The sequence below is a fragment of the Myxine glutinosa genome, chromosome 11 (genome assembly GCF_964187855.1).
Source record: "Myxine glutinosa chromosome 11, kmMyxGlut1.1, whole genome shotgun sequence".
Lineage (NCBI taxonomy): Eukaryota > Metazoa > Chordata > Myxini > Myxiniformes > Myxinidae > Myxine > Myxine glutinosa.
Window position 1 is genome coordinate 16,793,458 of NC_136271.1, and position 19,586 is coordinate 16,813,043.

General features: G+C 50.7%; 1 protein-coding gene across 1 annotated transcript; it reads right to left on the reverse strand.

The window, feature by feature from the left end:
• Positions 1-1,809: 1,809 nt before the first annotated feature.
• Positions 1,810-7,838, reverse strand: LOC137436454 (protein S100-A1-like). Its single transcript, XM_068130245.2, has 3 exons — positions 7,591-7,838; positions 2,660-2,823; positions 1,810-2,147 (listed from the first exon to the last, which is right to left on the reverse strand). The coding sequence occupies exons 2-3, from the start codon at positions 2,801-2,803 to the stop codon at positions 1,986-1,988; spliced, it is 306 nt and encodes a 101-aa protein (XP_067986346.1). The 5' UTR covers positions 2,804-2,823; positions 7,591-7,838; the 3' UTR covers positions 1,810-1,985.
• Positions 7,839-19,586: the final 11,748 nt, after the last annotated feature.

Here is a 19,586-nt window from a genome sequence, read left to right on the forward strand (position 1 = left end):
CGCACGCGCGGCTGTTGGAGCCACGCCCTCCGAAGAGGGTTCTTGGTTTTATATAAGCCGTTACGACTTCCATTCGCTAGCAGTTGCTGGAGATTTCTGTACAATAAACAACCTTTTGTACCCAACGAAATGGCCTCTTCTTATCGTCTTCGGCAACTGCTAAACTGGTGACCCCGTTGCCCCCGAACGTATTCGGGGGCCAAATGAACACGGCAGGATTGCGACCGCAATGTCTTCCACAAGACCTAAACTCGAACTGCCGGAGTTTTAGGAACGACGAGCGGCCATGTGGTTCGCGCATCGCGCTCGGTTCCTCCTCTATGACTAGAGGTGTGAACCAGCTCTGGGACCCTCCGAAGGAATGCCGTTACGGGGCATTGGCGGCACGGCTACTTCGTCGCCTTCGCGCACACAGGCCGAGTACTGCTGCTCGTCGCCTCCGCGCACACAGGCCGGGCACGGCTACTTCGTCGCCTTCGCGCACACAGGCCGAGCACCGCTGCTCGTCGCCTCCGCGCACACAGGCCGAGTACTGCTGCTCGTCGCCTTCGCGCACACAGGCCGAGTACTGCTACTTCGTCGCCTCCGCGCACACAGGCCGAGTACTGCTGCTCGCCACTCCTACTACTGCTCCTACGGCAGACCCCGAGGCTGATGCTCCTGCAACTACAGCTACTAACGCTGCTCATCTCTTGCGCACGCACGGCTGCTTTGTTACCTTCACGCGCACTGGCGCCTCGTTGTCTGCGCGCGCACTGCTGCTCGCCACTCCCGCAATTCCTACTGCTGCAACTACAACTGCTACCGCTGCTCATCTCGTGCGCACGCACGGCTGCTTCGTTCCCTTCGCGCGCACTGCTGCTCGCCACTCCCGCAATTCCTACTGCTGCAACTACAATGGCTACCGCAGCTCAGCACCCGCGGCCCGGCTCTGTTCCACCCGCGGCCCGGCTCTGTTCCACCCACGGCCCGGCTCTGTTCCACCCGCGGCCCGGCTCTGTTCCACCCGCGAACTACGTACACGCCCGTGGCGTGCCTTCTTGGGGGGGGGGGGGGGGGGCGCATGTAGTGGTTACCTTATTCACATGTCGCGGTTACCTTATTCACTTGTCACGGTTAACTTATCCGCATGTGACGGTTACCATTACGATGGGGTTGGTCTAACCCATGCACACGGGCTTTTGGTTGTGTCGTCGTGATGCATGTGCGGCTGTTGGAGCCACGCCCTCCGAAGAGGGTTCTTGGTTTTATATAAGCCGTTACGACTTCCGTTCGCTCGCAGTTGCTGGAGATTACTGTACAATAAACAACCTTTTGTACCCAACGAAATGGCCTCTTCTAAACGTCTTCGGCAACCGCTAAAAAATCATAATTTTACCTTTTCGTGGAATATAATAATGCTGCTGAATGTGTCGTTCATCACGTTTCTGAGTTAAGTTTGATGACGATCAGGAAGAAGAAGAAGCCTTACCACCAACTTCGTACACTTCTGGAATAGTTTGATTTATTTGTGTTCAAATGTTTGCGAATTGTTTTGTACTTATTTATGTGAATATGTGCTTGTATATACTTATACGAAGTTTTTAATCAAAAAGGTTTCAGCACTATCGAGCGAATTTTTTTTAATCCCAAAAAGCAAACTTTAAAAAAAAAAAAATTTTTTTGCCTAAAAGACTCCCAGGCCTGAAAGTTTGACGAAGATCCATTCAGCCATCTCTGAGGAAAATGGCGACACAGACCAACGGCTCTCTTATATAGTAGATCAAGTAAAACTGTAAATGCAAATCAGTGTTGCACACATACAGTAGCCTATGAATCAGTTGTATTTTATTGCACACTGTAAGTACCATTTATATAGTCAATCCCCATTGGCAGGATGTGGTCCACCAGAGTACCTTTGACAAGCCATTAAAGCCTGAAACCATTAAAGTTCAGTAACTAAAGATGACTTGAGAAAGACTCAGACCAAGACTGTTTGATGAGCATCATCTTTCCATCGCTGCATTCAGCTTTTGCTCATACTTCCTGTTACAGGTGAAAGCAAGTGACGTCATCAATAATATAAATTCCCAAAAGTTCATCTCCTGCTTGTTCCCCTTAACCACTGTTGTCATCACGTCTTTCACAATCTTTGGATCTCCTGGTCTCTGCAAACAAACAAACAAACAAAGATGTGTTGAAGAGTTTCCACGAACTTAGGTGTTGCATGCAAAAAGTCACGTGACCTTTGTATGTTGACACCACCTGAAGTAAGAAAGTCCAGTGGTTATTCCTTTGTGACCATTTTCCACTTGGAATGAATCTGCATTTTCTGCCGAACAAGATTCATGATCCAAATACCGTAAAAAGAGGCCATTTTGTTCAGTACGTGCAGGGTGCACTGTATGTACAGTGTGGCCTGTTCTCTCTATGGAGATCGCAATTTGCTACCTGTGTTAACTTCTCGCGTTCATAATACAGACCCAGTGATGTTATGTTTTGTAAAGCAGAAACCTTTACACTCGTCCCGCGGCCAAATCACGCAAATCCCATATTTCTTGTTTGGGGCAAGAATGCAGTTTATCATCTTGTGTCACAAAGGCTTCATTCTTTTTCTGTAATCAGCTTATACACCTCCATTCGGGGGGTAACCCCAGGAAAAAGTCAGATAATCTCTCACCTGGAAATAGTTCCCAAGCTCGGCTTTCATGAGACGTTTCAGGTTGTCCTGGTCCAAGTGATGTGTGCTGCCCTTTGCGCGCTTCGCGTACTTGTGAAACACTTCAATGAAGGTTTGCATCGCCGTCTCCAAATCCGTCACCATGGCAAATGGTCACCTGTTGCCTAGAAATAGTGGATGACCAATCGTACACCACGTGGGAATCCCACGATATTAAATAAGGCAATTCTCTTTACGTAGGTGTGTGTACAGCTGGTTGGTATCTCCATATGCGGGTTTCAGAAGGTGTGTGTGTGTGTGTGTGTGTGTGTGTGTGTGTGTGTGTGTGTGTGTGTGTGTGTGTGTGTGTGTGTGTGTGCAGTCACGTGAAAAAGTAAGTACACCCAATGTAAAGTTTTGACTTTTTCAACATATTTCAACATACAGCTATTTGATCTTCATTTCAACAATATTGATAGATAAAGGTGATATAATACAACAAATATCATGAAACATTTACATTTTGTAGTCCATTGTATAATTTAAATAAACATAAATGCAAATTTCGCATGTGGAAAAAGTAAGTACACCCTTGGCTCCAATAGGTGGTATTGCCCCTTTGGCAGAAACAACCTCAAGTAGACATTTCTTATAATTGTCTAACAGTCTCTGACATCGACTGGGAGAAATTTTTGCCCACTCCTCCATGCAGAATTATTTCAGCTGTGCGATGTTTGAGGGGTTTCTTGCATGCACAGCTCGTTTCAAATCCCCCTACAACATCTCGATGGGATTTAGATCCGGGCTTTGTCTTGACCATTCCAGAACCCTCCATTTCTTTCTTTTCAGCCATTCCTTGGTGGATTTACTGGTATGTTTAGGATCATTGTCATGTTGCAAGGTCCACCTTCGGTTGAGCTTCAGCTTTCTGACAGATGGCCTCACATTATCCTCAAGCACCCTCTGGTACAATGAAGAATTCATAGTGGATTCTATGATGGTGAGCAGCCCAGGCCCTGATGCAGCAAAGCTGCCCCAAACCATAATATTTCCACCACCATGCTTTACAGTTGGTATCAGGTTCTTGTGGTCAAATGCTGTCTTTGGTTTTCGCCAAACATGTCTTCTGGTACTGTGGCCAAATAGCTCTACCTTTGACTCATCTGTCCAGAGCACATTGTTCCAGAAGTGGCGGTCTTTGCCTCGGTGTTCATTGGCAAACTTTAGTCTTGCCCTGATGTTCTTTCTGGACAGCAAAGGTTTTCTCCTGGCACACCTCCCATTTAGATCAAATTTGTGCAGCCTCTTTCTAATGGTAGACGCGTGCACTTTGACATCAACAGTGGCAAGAGCTACCTGTAGGTCCCGTGATGACATTCTGGGGGTTCTTAGAGACTTCTTTCAGCATCTTGCGGTCTGCTCTCGGGATGAACTTGCTGGGGCGGCCTGGCCTGAACAAGTTGGCAGTTGTTTGGAATCTTCTCCACTTGTCGATGATCTTCCGGACAGTCGAATGATTGATTTCAAATTGTTTGGAGATCTTTTTAAATCCCTTCCCAGACTCGTAGGCATCTATAACCTTCTTTCTGAAGGCCTCAGAGAGCTCTTTTGATCTAGGTATGGTGACGCCGCACACTTCAACAACAGAGCAAACCAAACGAAATTTCTGATGTTTAAATAAGACAGGTTCCTCCAAGATCCTCTCTGACGATGTTCTAATCATTTGTACCTGAGCTGGTGCACCTGATTCTAATTTTAGGTGTTTGAAGTAGTGATAAATGTAGGGGTGTACTTACTTTTTCCACATGCGAAATTTGCATTTATGTTTGTTTAAATTATACAATGGACTACAAAATGTAAATGTTTCATGATATTTGTTATATTATATCACCTTTATCTATGAATATTGTTGAAATGAAGATCAAATAGCTGTATGTTGAAATATGTTGAAAAAGTCAAACTTTACATGGGGTGTACTTACTTTTTCATGTGACTGTATGTGTGTGTGTGTGTGTGTGTCTATATATATATATTATATATATGTGTGTGTGTGTGTGTGTGTGTGTGTGTATATATATATATATGTGTGTGTGTGTGTGTGTGTGTGTGTGTGTGTGTGTGTGTATACGTGTGTGTGCGTGTGTGTGTGTGTGTGTGTGTGTGTGTATATATGTATGTGTGTGTGTGTGTGTATGTGTGTGTGTGTGTGTGTATACATGTGTATGTGTGTGTGTGTATATATATGTGTGTGTGTGTGTGTGTGTGTGTGTATACGTGTGTGTGTGTGTGTGTGTGTGTGTGTGTGTGTGTGTATGTGTGTGTATGTGTGTGTGTTTGTGTATGTGTGTGTGTATGTGTGTGTGTTTGTGTATGTGTGTGTGTATGTGTGTGTATATATATATGTGTGTGTGTGTGTGTGTGTGTGTGTATATATATATGAGGATGTGTGTATATATGTGTGTGTGTATATGTGTTTATGTATATGTGTGTGTATATGTGTGTAGTTGGCTATCTCCATATATGCGGGTTTCAGAAGGTGTGTGTGTTTGTGTGTGTGTGTGTGTGTGTGTGTGTGTGTGTGTGTGTGTGTGTGTGTGTGTGTGTGTGTGTGTGTGTGTGTGTGTGTGTGTGTAAAATAATAGAAAACACATGGCTGGGCCGATCTTCACCAAACTTTGTGTTGGTAAAAAGCAAGGGTCAGGTCATATGCAATCCCTTACTCCCCAACCCCTTCTGCAGACAAGAGGGATTATTCGTCAAGCCATAAAATATAAGATATATTTGCCCCACTTCCCCCGCTATCCCGTACCCCCCCCCCCCCAGCTCTGTCTGTGCTCTGCCCCCTCAAATGCTCCTACAAGTCGCACAAGATCTGCCAGCAACCCTATTCTGGTGAAACTCCCAAAATCAAGACTATCTGCTCACCTTCACTCTTTCATTCCTCTTTTCTCCAGCCTCTGGAACAAACTCCCTCACTCTCTTCAATCCCACTCCTCCATCCAGGTCTTCAAAACAGCTGTTCACCACCATCTCTTATCTTCCCCCATCCAGAACCTTGATCTTTTCTACCTCCGTTAATTCACCCCAGATCCACTTTTTTGAAATTCCGACTTATTTCCTCGAAGTCCTAGCAGTCTCCATTTGTTTTTTTTTAGTGTTTTTTTTTTTACCTCTACCACCCCTACCCCCCCCCCCTTTCCCACGTCTCTTCCACCCAAGCCTCCTCTTCCTCCCACAGATCTCCCGATGTCCCTGCTCTCCATCTTTTCTCCCGCTCCCTTTATCATATGTTTTATGTTTTATGTGTCAGTTTGTCTTTTTGTGATCAATGTTAGCTCTTACACGAGCCTCGATCTTGTATACAAAAAACTAGAGCTTCCAGGGAAGCAGAACTCAACTGAACTGACTGGACAACTTCACACCCAAGTTTGATCAAAATCCATGAATATATTTGTGGACGTTAAAGTCTTAACGTCGTTTCGGAGCTGAAAACAATATGGCGGCCTATGGCGGCCATTTTGTGACGGATCGGGTTGGAATGCAATAGCAACCTACCTTGTATGGTAAGGGTTAAACATTCTAAGTTTGATCAAAATCTGTTAATATTTGTGGACGCTAGAGTGTTAACGTCGTTTTCATGACCAAAAACAAAATGGTCGCCTAAGTCCGCCGTTTTTCAACGGATTGGGCTGAAATGTAAAACCAACCTGGTCCTGAGGGTAAGGATGCTGCACGTCAAGTTTGATCAGAATCGGTTGATATTTGTGGACGCTGGAGTGTTAACGTTGAAAAGTTGACAGACGACGGCGACGACGGACGCCGGAGGCTTCAGTATGTGATGTCCAGTTGAGTTAAAAACAAAAAAAACTTTGATTTCGGTGGCAAGTGTGAGGGTTTGCAATGGCGCACCATCGACTTCGCTCGAGTTGATATTTTCAAAGGATTTTCCTCTTGTATATTTCAAGCCTCTCAAATAACTGCATAAACATTTGCTAGTGGAAGAGCTATTCTCTAATGGATATCTAAGTGCTGGTCCTGACATGTCATCCGTTCCATTAATCATTTGCCTCGTGCCCCACACACATTCTAGATACATCATGTAAATGTGAGAAAAATATTAAAAACATAGTAGTAAATATGACTGGGGAGACGAGGACAGGCCTGCCACGACTACTATTGCTGCAAGGATCCTGACTACCAGGACATGCACACCGCATACCATGGTGTCCGGTTCCACACAAGCGGATCCTATAAGATCTTTTCATCTTGGTGCATAAAGGTGGATAAGCTCATGCTTTTATTACATACTAGTCGGGTATGTTTACACAGTGAGTAGGCAATAACAAACCTGTACTTCATACGCAGGTACATAATAAATAGAAGCTTTATGATTAGAGGCAAGCATCACCGACCTGCTGCTAGATATCAATTTAGGTTTTTATAATTTTACGCACCCGTTTACTGTTTGCACATAAATTTTCATTGACATTTTTATTTCACCGTTTACAATTATAGAAATTACAATTTTCAAATGCAGATATTGATTGAGGTTTTTTTTTATGTATACGTTTACGGTTTGTTTTTTTTTAAGTATAAATTTTCATTTACGGATGCCTTCCGACGGTTCTTGGATTTTTTGCGGTGTACCTGCTTCGATGTCCGTCGGCACGCCAAATTTCAGCTTTTCACCGCACCCAGAAGGTACCGAACATTAATATCAGTCAGTCAGTGGTTATGAAGAGTTTACATACATGAAGACTTGCATTTCTTAGTTGCTTCTTCCAAACGAAGTAGCTGCTTGGTTTTTGCACAACCGTTTCAACATTAAACACACACACACGTCCATCATTGTAAATGAGCCAAGGTGCACAAACAATGAGGTGTGGACAATAAAATAAACACCAAATGCAGCATATAGGATTGTCATGCCTAGCTTTGAGATGAAGACTTACCTTCCCAGAGTATGTTATAAGAGGAGGTGATATTGTACGTCCACAGGTACGATGATGAACAGAACGTTAGAGGTAGAACCGACCTGTAGCAGATGATTGGGAGGAATGAAACTGCACACTGTTGGTGTTGTTGCCAAACCAGTTCTACTTGTTAGCAAGTCAGGAAGTAAAAAATGAAATCATTTACATTACCTGAGTTTTTCTGTTGTTATGTGATAGCGTTTAGGTTCTTATCTAGAGGAGGCATTGCAAAGCTGGTATGTGCTTGAACATGGGTACTTGAACGAACATGCACACACACACACACACACACACACACACACACACACACACACACACACACACACACACACACACACACACACTCTTCATGTGTCTGCTCAAATCAGGTATGCCTTGCCTCAGAACAGGTCGGTTTCTGTACAATAAAGCTTCATATCTACAGATGGTGACACAGGTAATCTTCATACCTGTATTCCTGTATACAGCGCAATATTCTTGCCCTTACTTAATTTCCGCAAAGCTCGGGAATCTCTTCACCAGAACCAAATTTCAAAATTTTAACTCTGGAAATGACATCAGCAGCAGTTCCGACTATTAAAAAGTGTTCACTGGTCTAATTCGGACATTGTGGGGACACTCCTGGCATCTCAACAGTGTTGTGGGAGGGCTTAAGCTGCTTGGTGAGCGCTCTACAAGCAGCTTGTAAATGGAACACCTTTGCTCCCTCCTCATTGAGTATATTTTATTTATTTACTACTTTTAAAAAGTAAAAATAGGGGCAATACCCCTGGATGCTCACTTGCTAGAATAAGGCAGAATACCAAATCCCCATAGGGCCTGATTTACTTAATGCCGTGAACAAACTTTGGTAGATAATGGTTGTGGTTGTGGTCAAGTTTCATCGAAATAGTGTGTGTAGTTTCAGAGGAAAAGCAAATACCTATTTTGGGGGATCAAACCTGAACCTACTTGACCCCCGGTAGACCCCCTTAGACCGCAATCTTTATAATGCCGTGAACAAGCTTGAGTTGGAACATTTTGTTATGATTATTTGCAACATATTCATACCAAATATCATTTGTGCCAAGTTTGGTCACAATCCCATCAGCGGTTTCGGAGAAGAAGTTGCAAGTGTTTACGGACTGACGACGCGCCATCCCATAAGTTCCCTGGAACTACGTTCCAGGTGAGCTAAAAAGTACAGATACAGTATACATGAATGTTCGTGATCGTGTTTACTTCTGGATCAGGAGCAACTTTGAGTTTTGTATCGATCGAAAGTCAAAATCACAATTGTATTGAGGAATCGGTTCCCCGAGGACCCAAAGACCCCGAGAACCCAAAAGACCCCGAGGACCACAAAGATCCTCGATTACGGCAGGCAGGTATGCTACAAGGCGGTGAAGACCAATGAAAATTTGGTGCAACGGACCAACGGGCCCACCAGTGATATCAAAATGATTGCATTGCATAAACAATGTCGGGGCATCCCATAAAATAATTCATGGTGTTCAGTTACAAAATATGACTTGCGACTTGACTTGAGAGAAAATGACTTGCCAACAAATCTGGTGCATACCTATGCATACTCTGGTGCTCTGGTGCTCTGGTACTGGTATTCTGGTGCATACCTCTGGTACGACAACTCTGGTGCATATTTCATACCAGCTCTACTTTGGCAATTCAAATTGAATTTGAGAAATGGTGAACGAGGTGAATGGTGGGCAATAAGTCAATAATATCTCAGCCTGAGGATATTTTGCACCTGCACAGCGCAGGATATTTTGCACTTGCACAGCGCAGGATATTTTTCACCTGCACAGCGCAGGATATTTTTCACCTGCACAGTGCAGGATAGTTTGCACCTGCACAGCACAGGATATTTTGCACCTGCACAGCGCAGGATATTTTGCACTTGCACAGCGCAGGATATTTTGCACCTGCACAGCACAGGATATTTTGCACCTGCACAGCGCAGGATATTTTGCACGTGCACAACACAGGATATTTTGCACCTGCACAGCACAGGATATTTTGCACCTGCACAGCGCAGGATATTTTGCACCTGCACATCACAGGATATTTTGCACCTGCGCAACACAGGATATTTGCACCTGCACATCACAGGATATTTTGCACCTGCACGTCACAGGGGATTTTGCACTTGCACAGCGCAGGATATTTTTCACCTGCACATTCCAGGATATTTTGCACCTGCACAGCGCAGGATATTTTGCACCTGCACAGCACAGGATATTTTGCACCTGCACAGCACAGGATATTTTGCTCACAATGGCGCCCTCTTTGGGTAGCAACATCAGTGGGTGACATGGAAGAATATGATGAAGTAAGTCGGCATTTTCATACATTTGGACGTTACCTTCTCTCATACTGTGAAGAAACAATAGAAGAAGTTCTGCCATTTCCATGGCTGTGCACAAGTACTGGAACTCGGTAGATGTTTGTTGTCTCTGTTTTCTACATTCAGGAAATGTCCCTGTAGTATCAGGGTTGTTATCTTCATGTGAGAGCCGGGTCTTCAACCACGAGTGCCCTGTGGCCCTATGGCCTTTAATAATGTGCAGAGCACCCCGTCCAAGCACCAAAAGCACCACCCCATTACACACAGTCAGCACCATCCGGTGCACCAATAAAGTGTTCATAGTCACCGGTGGTGTCGCAGCCGGCCGATGTTCTGCCGCTGGTCTTGCCTTCATGGAGTGCACTTGGCCTTCTGGCTTCTTTAGAAATAAAGAAAGGCGCCAACCGCGTCCATTTCTAAATTGTGGCCGTCAGGGGGGCCAACTAAAAGTGGTTCACCTGTATGGCATAGGTGCCACGTTGACCCAGAGGTCCATCCACGGGTGGTGCTTGACCGCCAAAGAACTGCGGTCCATTGTGGGCGGCCACCAAAATTGCGGTCCATATGGTGTATCGATCCAGGCAGCAAGCAGCGGAAGTACAGGCCCACAACTGCGGAGCCAGCACCTATCTCTCCTCTCTCTCTGCCCCACAGCCAGATCCTCGGAGGTGGGAGACAAAAGAAGACAAGTGAGTAAGGTGGTAAGGGTGCAAAAGTGCACGCAATTCAAGGTAATGCACACTGGGGGCACATGGGAACCAGGTGAGACAGGTACGTTCCTACCGTACGCCCCCCCCCCCCCACCAGGTAACCTACATTGCCCCTCCCTTACCCCTTACTGTATCCACAAAACACAACACTACCCATAAACATCTACTTTACACATCAACAACGTCCCTACTGTCTTCCCCGTTCCTCCCATAAACCAAATTCGTCTTCTCTCCCTCCTAACCAATCAAATTTGCCATTTCCAACTCTCATCAAAATTTGCCATCTCCAACTCAACATCAAAATCTGCCATCACCAATTCATCATCAGTCCCTCCTAAGGAGGGAGAGATGGAATCACCCCAATGTCTTATCCACGTCCTGATGCGTCTCACAAATCCAAACAGCAATTCTCATTTCCTGCAACACAAAACAAAGAAAACACAGGTGTGGAGTCATCATCATCACCTCAGGTAAGTGGCTGCGTATGGTGCGACAGGTTCATCAATCCTAACTATTTCCTAAATGACTTTAACAACTTTACATTACCCGGGGTCTTTCCCTGCCAATCCATTGGCCAACTTACACTATGGGTTCTAAAAACCAATTCCCATTGACCAAACTGTGGTGCTTCTCAAGTTGGGGTCTCACTCCCCCGATTCACCACTTGGTGCCCCCGCACAATTTCGGTGGCTGGGTCGTGTGACGCTCCCAGCTGGTCCGCCCACCTGCACACCTCCACCACTGTTGTTGCCTACCGAGCTCACCTGCTCCTCACCCTAACCTAACTAACTGGGGAAGGCCCTCTCGCACTCTCACCCCCTCAGTGCCCTCTCTGGCACGGGCTGCCCGATCCACACCCGGGATCCTCGGGCACCCACTGACACTAACGGCTCCCAGAGCCCACCTGCGGCCTCACCTGGCCGACATCTAACAGTGGCGGAGTGCCCAACCATTCACACTCATACTAACAGGCCACACGACCAGCCAATTTCACCACACCAATGCACCCATCCACAATACCATTCTGCATCCGCACCACAAATGCCAATATCCAACCACAATTTACCTATACCTTCTAACTATTCTTTAAACTACCCTCCCCGGGTACTCGTGAAAAGGGGTCCACTCTTCCCTCATCCACACCTTCGCACCATGCACACCACTCCGTACCACTTACTCCAACTCTCTCCACACCACTCATTCTCTGCCCATATATTCCACACACCTGTACTTGCACACCTGTGCTCTCATACTTGGTGCCGCCTGCACCCTTCTCTCCCCCAAGCGCATTCGCGCTGATCCACAACACTCACTACTCATACACTGCTCCACACACCTGTCCAGTTCTCACACAGCATCATCTCATCTAACTACTCCCCTCTGAAACTTGCGCTTCCCAGTCGTCCCTTTAAACTATTGCGCTCCCTCGTCATTATCATCCACTCTAATCTACCTGCGTCCCCTCTACAGGTATCCTTGTCACTAACTAACCTTAACGTTACCTAATGTCATCTTCGCTAGATCCCTACACACAATATCCTAACCCACCCGGGCTAGTTTTCACTGCCATACACCCCATAATCTATAGCGCATTTGCCCCCATTCATGGGAAGGGTGGCAGGGATGCCACCCTTACCCACCGTCATACGGCACGAGTGGGACCTTGTGGGACCACCTCGTATGTGAGTCGTTGCCCGCCTGCCGGACCCCATGCGTCGCCCCTTGCGGGGTCAGCGCGGGGCCGAACCGGCCGGGCCCCCACAGTACATTACCCCCAAGGGGCTCTCGTGCCTCCCCTGTCCCTCTAAAAACTACCCCTGTTGGTGTCGATGCATGGGTCACACTTCCGCAACCCGCTACCCATTCCATACCACCACAACCTTGCTCACTCACACCTCGCACCTCTCCCATCACCGGACTCTCTCGCTCGCACCCTCGTTCCATACCCTCCGGACCAGCCATACACCTCACTCTTGGCCTCTCACGAACATCCGGGTCCATCTCGACCCCCAAGCTTATTAAATCACCTGGCGCATCATACGCACGACCATATTGGTCACCACTTACACCGGGTCCTCTTTCTCTTCGCTTCTCCTCCATCACCTGCGAATCCCTCATCCGGTTAATGAGCACATCATCACGATCCGAACACAGACTTTGGACCAATTCTTTTACTTCCTCCTTTATCTCTTTCTTATCCTCTCTCCGTCGCTTCTTAATTTCGCTCACCCCTTCCTCCACTTCTTCTAATTTCTGCTTCACCTCCTTCATCTCCTCTTGCGCCCCCTTAAGTTCTTCCTCTAACTCCACCTTATTTTTTTATATGTGCTCCCGCACCTCCCGCTCTTTAACCTCCATCACCTCTACCACCTTGTTCATTTTCCTCGTCAGGTCCTCATGTACCGTCTGACACTCTTTTTTAATTACCCCTACGTCCTTTTTCATCTCCTTCTGTGTCGATTTTAAACCCTCTATTACCGCTGTGTTCTTCTTTACCTGGCCCCCAACTCCTTTTGTCCCACTGTCAGTTGTTCTACTCCCAGCGTCAACTCCTCTATACCACCTTGCAATTTTACAGTCCCTTTTCTCACCTCCTTCTCCATGCGCTCCTTACAGTGCCTCACCTCCTCGCGCACTCCTCCGACCTCCTCACTCACACCTCTTCTGATCTCTTCTCCCATCACTTGCATCTCCTGCCCAGATGCCACCCTCATCTGCTCCATTTCCTCCCTGTGAGCATCCAATTTAGTTTCTACCCCCATTCTGACCTCCTCTATCTGCTGCCCCATTTTTTAAACTTCCCTTTCCGCTTGGTCCCTCATGTCCCTCAATTTGCCTTCCATACTGTTTTCTAACCCCTCTAACCCCTTTTTCATCCCTTCCATTTGATTCTCTTGAGCGGCCATTCTGTTTTCTACCCCCGTTAACCCATTCTTTACCTCTTTTATCCCATTGTCTAACCCCTCACCGGTACCCCTCGCTTCGTCCCTCAGTACCCCCAATTGCTCACTCTGAGCATCCATCCGGTTCCCCATTCCTAAAATTTGGTTTCTCATCCCCCTGTTCTCTTCCCTCTCCTCATCCGCCTTGACCATGAAGGCCTGCATCTGCTGCATGAATAGGCCCCAGTTCATTGGTGCTGCGGCCGCTGCTATGGTCATGGGCGCGGCAAAATTTGGTGCCGCTACACCCACGTGCGCGAGGACGCCATTTTGCGCGCCTGAAGCCTCGTGCGCGAGGACGCCATTTTGCGAACCTGCCGCCCTCACTGCTTCGCTCTCCTCTTGTCCCTCAATTTGGTCCTGGATCGACCCTGCCTCACTCTCCTCTACCGGAACCCAGCCGTCTTGATCTGCCATAGTGCGACTTTCAAATTTCGGGTTTTTTTGTGAAACAAAACAATTTCCAACTGCTTGTAATTTTGAACGCGTTAAGCGCGCTTCGGGCCTCGTATCTCACTCCTCGACACCAATTGTTACGGATCGCGGTTTAGATGTTATGATGGGCCGAGCGGATGGTCCACCGCGACCTAACAGTTCCCCCGATTCTTCCCCAACTCACCCGATTCCACCCGAACGTTGGCCAAATCGCGCTACGCTAAATCAATGATTGGAAAGGACACAACGACTGGGATAAATGAAACGACGCCAGGGGTACAGTTCTCAAGACCTCCAGAGGAGGGTATAATTAGTGGTGGAGAAAAGGGGTAGATTACAAGGTAGAGTGAGGTAAAAGACACAGAAGAGATAGGCACTTAAATACAATCTTATTTTACCCCAGACAGACCACAGACAAACGGAACAAGGCTGACTTACACAGGGATTGATGGCAGGGAAGGACAGGTAGTCGATAGCACAAGGTGCACCTTGGCTCAGGGACAGGATAAAGCACGGTCCAGTCCAGAGATGCGGGGAGGTGTCACAGCGCTCCGAAGGGACGTCTCTCTTGCTTCAAGCTCAGCGCGCATCTGACGTCACCTCCCTCGGCTGCGCATGCTCAACGGGGAGTGACACGCCCTCGGCTGGTTGGCTCCGCCCCAGATGGGACCGGTCCGCCGCTTCCATTGGGTGCGGGGGTTACCGGGCTCCGCCCTTGACGAGGAGCTAACAGGGAGCCCCTATGTGGTAACCCCGTCGAGCACATGTTCGATGGCGGCTCGCTGGGAAGGCCTCATGCCCTCCCAACACCCCCTACCAACCAAGCCGGAGTGAGGACGCGCACTCCCTGTGCACGCCGCCGCTGTTGCTGTTGTTGTTGTTGTTGTTTCTGAACCGTGAGGAAGAGCTGCGGGGAGGTATTGGGAGGTCCTAAACTTCCTAACGGTGCCATACAATCACATTCTGGTGCAACGAAGGGTCAGAATTAATGGAAACGAATCCTTAACTGACATAGACTAAGAATAACTAGCAAGATGTCCTATAGTTGTCTACGTGAGATGCGGTGGACCTGGATGCGACATTTAATGGGGGGAAATAGGGGGAGGTCGTGTCTACAGAGTGTTGTTTACAGAAAATGGGACTAGGGAATGGGGGATTGGGGATAGTTGGGAAGTATTGAGGAAATAGGGGAATATTTACAAGCGGATATGGATGGATGCAAATCCCATATCCGCAACAATATATACATATTATCCCGGAGCGTTTGCCCAGGAAAGGCGAGAGGGGGCGTGGCCCTGCGGCCTGGCAAGTTGAGGGCGAGCCTGCCCGGGCATTCCCGGGCATGCCCGGGCGTCCCGACCAAGGCCTGGCAAGTTGAACGCGGGCCTGCCCGGGCATCCTGGACGAGCCCGGCATGGTGATCGCTCCGCGTCCTTGATAGGTGCAAGGCGATTGTGAAAACCCAGCGGTAGCCGCTACAATACCTTCAAACATTCTGAAATATCAGAAAATAATGAAATGAAAAACAATATCACAACAACATGATTGATTCTCCGTTTCCGTTTCAGTTTTCTCTGTTACCGAGCAAGATCGGCCTCATCTTGCTTGGATTCGGATGTTCTTATGCTGTTTGTGCACCCTTATTTGGCCACATGATACCCATCCGGTAAGTCCTTTGAGTATTTTGAGTTCATTACCTGTAAATGTATGTTTCATAAGCCTATATTAGGACCTTTTCCAGTAAACAGTGGACTAAAGTAAAGTTCTGCCTGAATTAATTAACCTTAGAATTTGCCAATCAGTCTCACCTGCACGCAGGATGCCCGTTGGTCGATGATAACGTTTGCCACAGTCATGTGTTCTGTGGCCTTTACAATGATGGGTCTGTAGCGGTTCCCGCTGAATGTACACAATCGCCTTGCACCTGCCAGGACGCGGCCAGGGCGCGATCGCCATGCCGGGCTCGTCCGGACGGGCCCAGACGCGCCTCTCCTGGGCATGCCCAGACTCGCTGTTCCCGGGCACGCCCGAACCTCCCGGGCACGCCCGGTCTCGTCTTTCCCGGGCATGCCCGCTCTCGCCTTTCCAGGGCTCGCCCAGAGCGCCCGGGCATGCACAGCCTCGACTTGCCAGGCCGCGTCCAGGACGCCCGGGCATGTCCAGAATCGCCTTTCCAGGGCTCGCCCAGAGCGTCCGGGCATGCCCGCTCTCGCCTTTCCAGGGCTCGCCCAGAGCGCTCGGGCACGCCCAGCCTCGACTTGCCAGGCCGCGTCCAGGACGCCCGGGCATGTCCAGACTCGGCTTTCCAGGACTCGCCCTTGACACCCGGGCATGCCCGGTCTCGGTTTTCCCGGGCAAACGCCCCGGCATAAATGTGTATATATATTGTTGCCCGATAAACGGGCTTGTCAGAATACCTGAGCTGTTTTGTTTCAATAAAGCAACTCGGACGAATTCCGTCTTTGGTCGCGTCAATTCTTTCGACTCGCGTTGGAGCGCAGCTCCTTCACTGGTGACCTACCAACATGGACACGGCAGTGACTCTTAAACTGCCTACCTTCTGGGAGGCTCACGCGGCTGTTTGGTTCGCCCAGGTGGACTCCCAGTTTGCCCTGCGAGGCATCACCGCGGACGACACCCGCTTCCACCACGTCGTGGCAGCGCTCGGTTCCGCCACCGCGGCCCGCGCCCTGAGCCTCCTCGAGCACCCGCCGGCTGCCGACAAGTATGACGCGCTGAAGACGCTCCTCCTCGATGCTTTCGCCCTCTCACCGGCGGCACGTGCACGGCGCCTGCTCGACCTGCCCGAGCTCGGCGACATGCGCCCGTCCGAGCGCATGGACTATATGCTCTCGTTGCTCGGTGAGCACTCTCCGGATTTTCTGTTCCGTGAGCTGTTCTTTCGCCAGCTGCCTCACCCGGTACGCCTCGCCCTGGCTGGCACGTCGATCACCGATCCCCGCACCCCCGCCAGGGAAGCCAATAAGATCTCCTCGGCGGGCCAACACATCGGCGCGGCTACCTGGAGCCTGCCGCCGTCCGAGGCGACGCCCGAGCGCCCTGCGCGGTTGGAGGCCGAACTGCCGGTGCAACTGGTGGCCGCCACGCCGCGCTGACCGCTTCCGACACGACGGCCGGGGCCTCCACCTGACCAGGCGTGGTGTTATTACCACGCCAGGTTCGGACACAAGGCTCGGACGTGCCGACCCCCGTGCACTTTCGGCAAGTCGGGAAACGGCCGGGCCGGCGTTCATTCCCAGCCATGAGCGCCGGCCACTCGGGCAACTTGCTTTTTATTCGGGACAAAGCGTCCGGGCAGCGTTTCCTTTGTGACACCGGGCCCAACTGAGCGTCATACCTGCCTCCGAACAGAACAGGCGGGACGCCGTTTGCGGCCCCTCTTTGGTCGCTGCTAATGGCTCGGCCATACGCGCTAATGGCTCGGCCATACGCACTTTCGGCCCGCGCGACGTCACCCTCTGCTTCGGCAGCCAGCGCTTTCAGTGGACCTTTGTGACCGCCTGCGTCCCCATGGCTTTGCTGGGCGCCGACTTCCTCTGCGCGCACGGGCTGCTGGTCGACGTCAAACGTCGTCGCCTTGTCAACGCCGAGACCTTCAGCTCCCTGGCGTGCACGATGAGCAGCTCCGCGCCGACCGAATTGGCGTGCGCCCTCCCGACGGCGAACGAGTTCGCTCGCCTGCTCGCGGAATTCCCGGCCCTCACGCGGCCGACGTTTTTGGCCGTCGCAGTGCGGCATGGGATCGAGCACCACATACCCACTACGGGCCCGCCGGTCTACGCCAGGGCCCGCCGCCTCGACCCGGCCAAGCTCGCCGTGGCAAAGGCCGAGTTCGACGCGTTGGAGCACCTCGGCATCGTGCGGCGCTCCAATAGCGCGTGGGCCTCACCACTGCACATCGTGCCAAAGCCGGGGGGCGGATGGCGCCCGTGTGGCGACTACCGCCGCCTCAATGACGCTACCACCCTCGACAGGTACCCGATCCCGCACATCCAGGACTTTTCTGCCCGTTTGGCGGGACGGGTCATATTTTCCAAAATTGACCTGATACGGGGATACCACCAGGTACCTGTCCGGGCGGCCGACGTCCCGAAGACGGCCGTCATCACGCCGTTCGGCCTGTTCGAATTTTTGAGGATGCCGTTTGGCCTCAAGAACGCGGCCCAGGCGTTCCAGCGCTTAATGGACAGCGTGTTGCGCGACCTGCCATTTCTTTTCGTCTATCTGGACGACATCCTCGTCGCCAGCACGTCCCGCGCCGAGCACCTCCTCCACCTCCGAACACTGTTCGGTCGCCTCAGCGAGCACGGCTTAATTGTCAACCCGGCCAAATGCCACTTCGGCACGACGACCGTTGACTTTTTGGGCCACCGCATCACCAAGACCGGGGCCGTGCCGCTGCCGAACAAGGTCGAGGCCATCACCACGTTCCCGCGTCCCCGTTCCATCAAGGCCCTACAAGAGTTCCTCGGCATGGTGAATTTTTATCACCGATTCGTGCCCCGCGCTGCTCAGCTCACGCGGCCCCTTTACGAGGCCCTCCGGGGCAAGCCGGCCAAGCATGACATCGTTTGGTCCGCGACCATGGACGCGGCCTTCGCGAGCGCAAAACGGGCCCTCGCCGACGCAACGCTGCTGGCTCACCCGGTGCTCAACGTGCCCATCGCCCTCACTACGGACGCCTCCAACTACGCGGTGGGCGCCGTCCATGAACAATGGGTGGCCGGGGTTTGGCAGCCACTCACTTTTTTCAGCCGGCAGCTCCGGCCGAACGAGTTAAAATACAGCACATTCGACCGCGAGCTGCTCGGTCTATTCCTGGCCGTTCGCCATTTCCGACACCTCCTGGAGGGCCGCCCGTTCACGGCTTTCGTCGACCACAAGCCGTTGGTCTATGCAATGGCCAAAGTCACGGAGCCGTGGTCGGCCCGCCAGCAGCGCCACCTCTCCGCCGTGTCGGAATTCACCACGGACATCCGGCACGTCGCCGGCAAAGACAACGCCGTGGCCGACTGTCTTTCTCGGGCCAGCGCGAACGCGGTCCACCTCAGCGTGGACTTCGCGCTCATGGCGGCCGACCAGACCACCGACACCTAGGTGCAGGCCCTCCGGGCGGCAGACACGGGCCTCCGCCTGGCCGACATCCCCTTCGCGGGCACCGTCCTGCTCTGCGACGTCTCCCAGGGCCAGCCTCGCCCCATCGTGCCCGTTTCCTGGCAGCGCCGCATCTTCGCCTCCATCCACGGCCTTTCTCACCCGGGCCGGAAAGCTTCTCAGAAGCTGGTGTCGGCGCGTTTCGTCTGGCACGGCCTTCGACGGAACGTCCGCGACTGGGCCAACGCCTGCACGGCCTGCGAGCGGGCCAAGGTCCACCGCCACACCCAGGCCCCGCTAGCATCTTTCACCGTGCCTGCACGGTGTTTCGACCACGTCCACGTGGACCTGGTGGGTCCCCTGCCCCCATCGCGGGGGTTCACCCACCTGCTCACCATGGTGGACAGGACCACCAGGTGGCCGGAGGCC

What these genes read in the sequence shown, in the direction of transcription:
- LOC137436454 (XM_068130245.2), bottom strand. Translation starts at nt 2,803, where the DNA reads ATGGTGACGGATTTGGAGACGGCGATGCAAACCTTCATTGAAGTGTTT. An exon ending in AGCTTGGGAACTATTTCCAG is followed by an intron (nt 2,148 to 2,659) that starts GTGAGAGATTAT and finishes GTTTGTTTGCAG; the next exon opens with AGACCAGGAGATCCAAAGAT.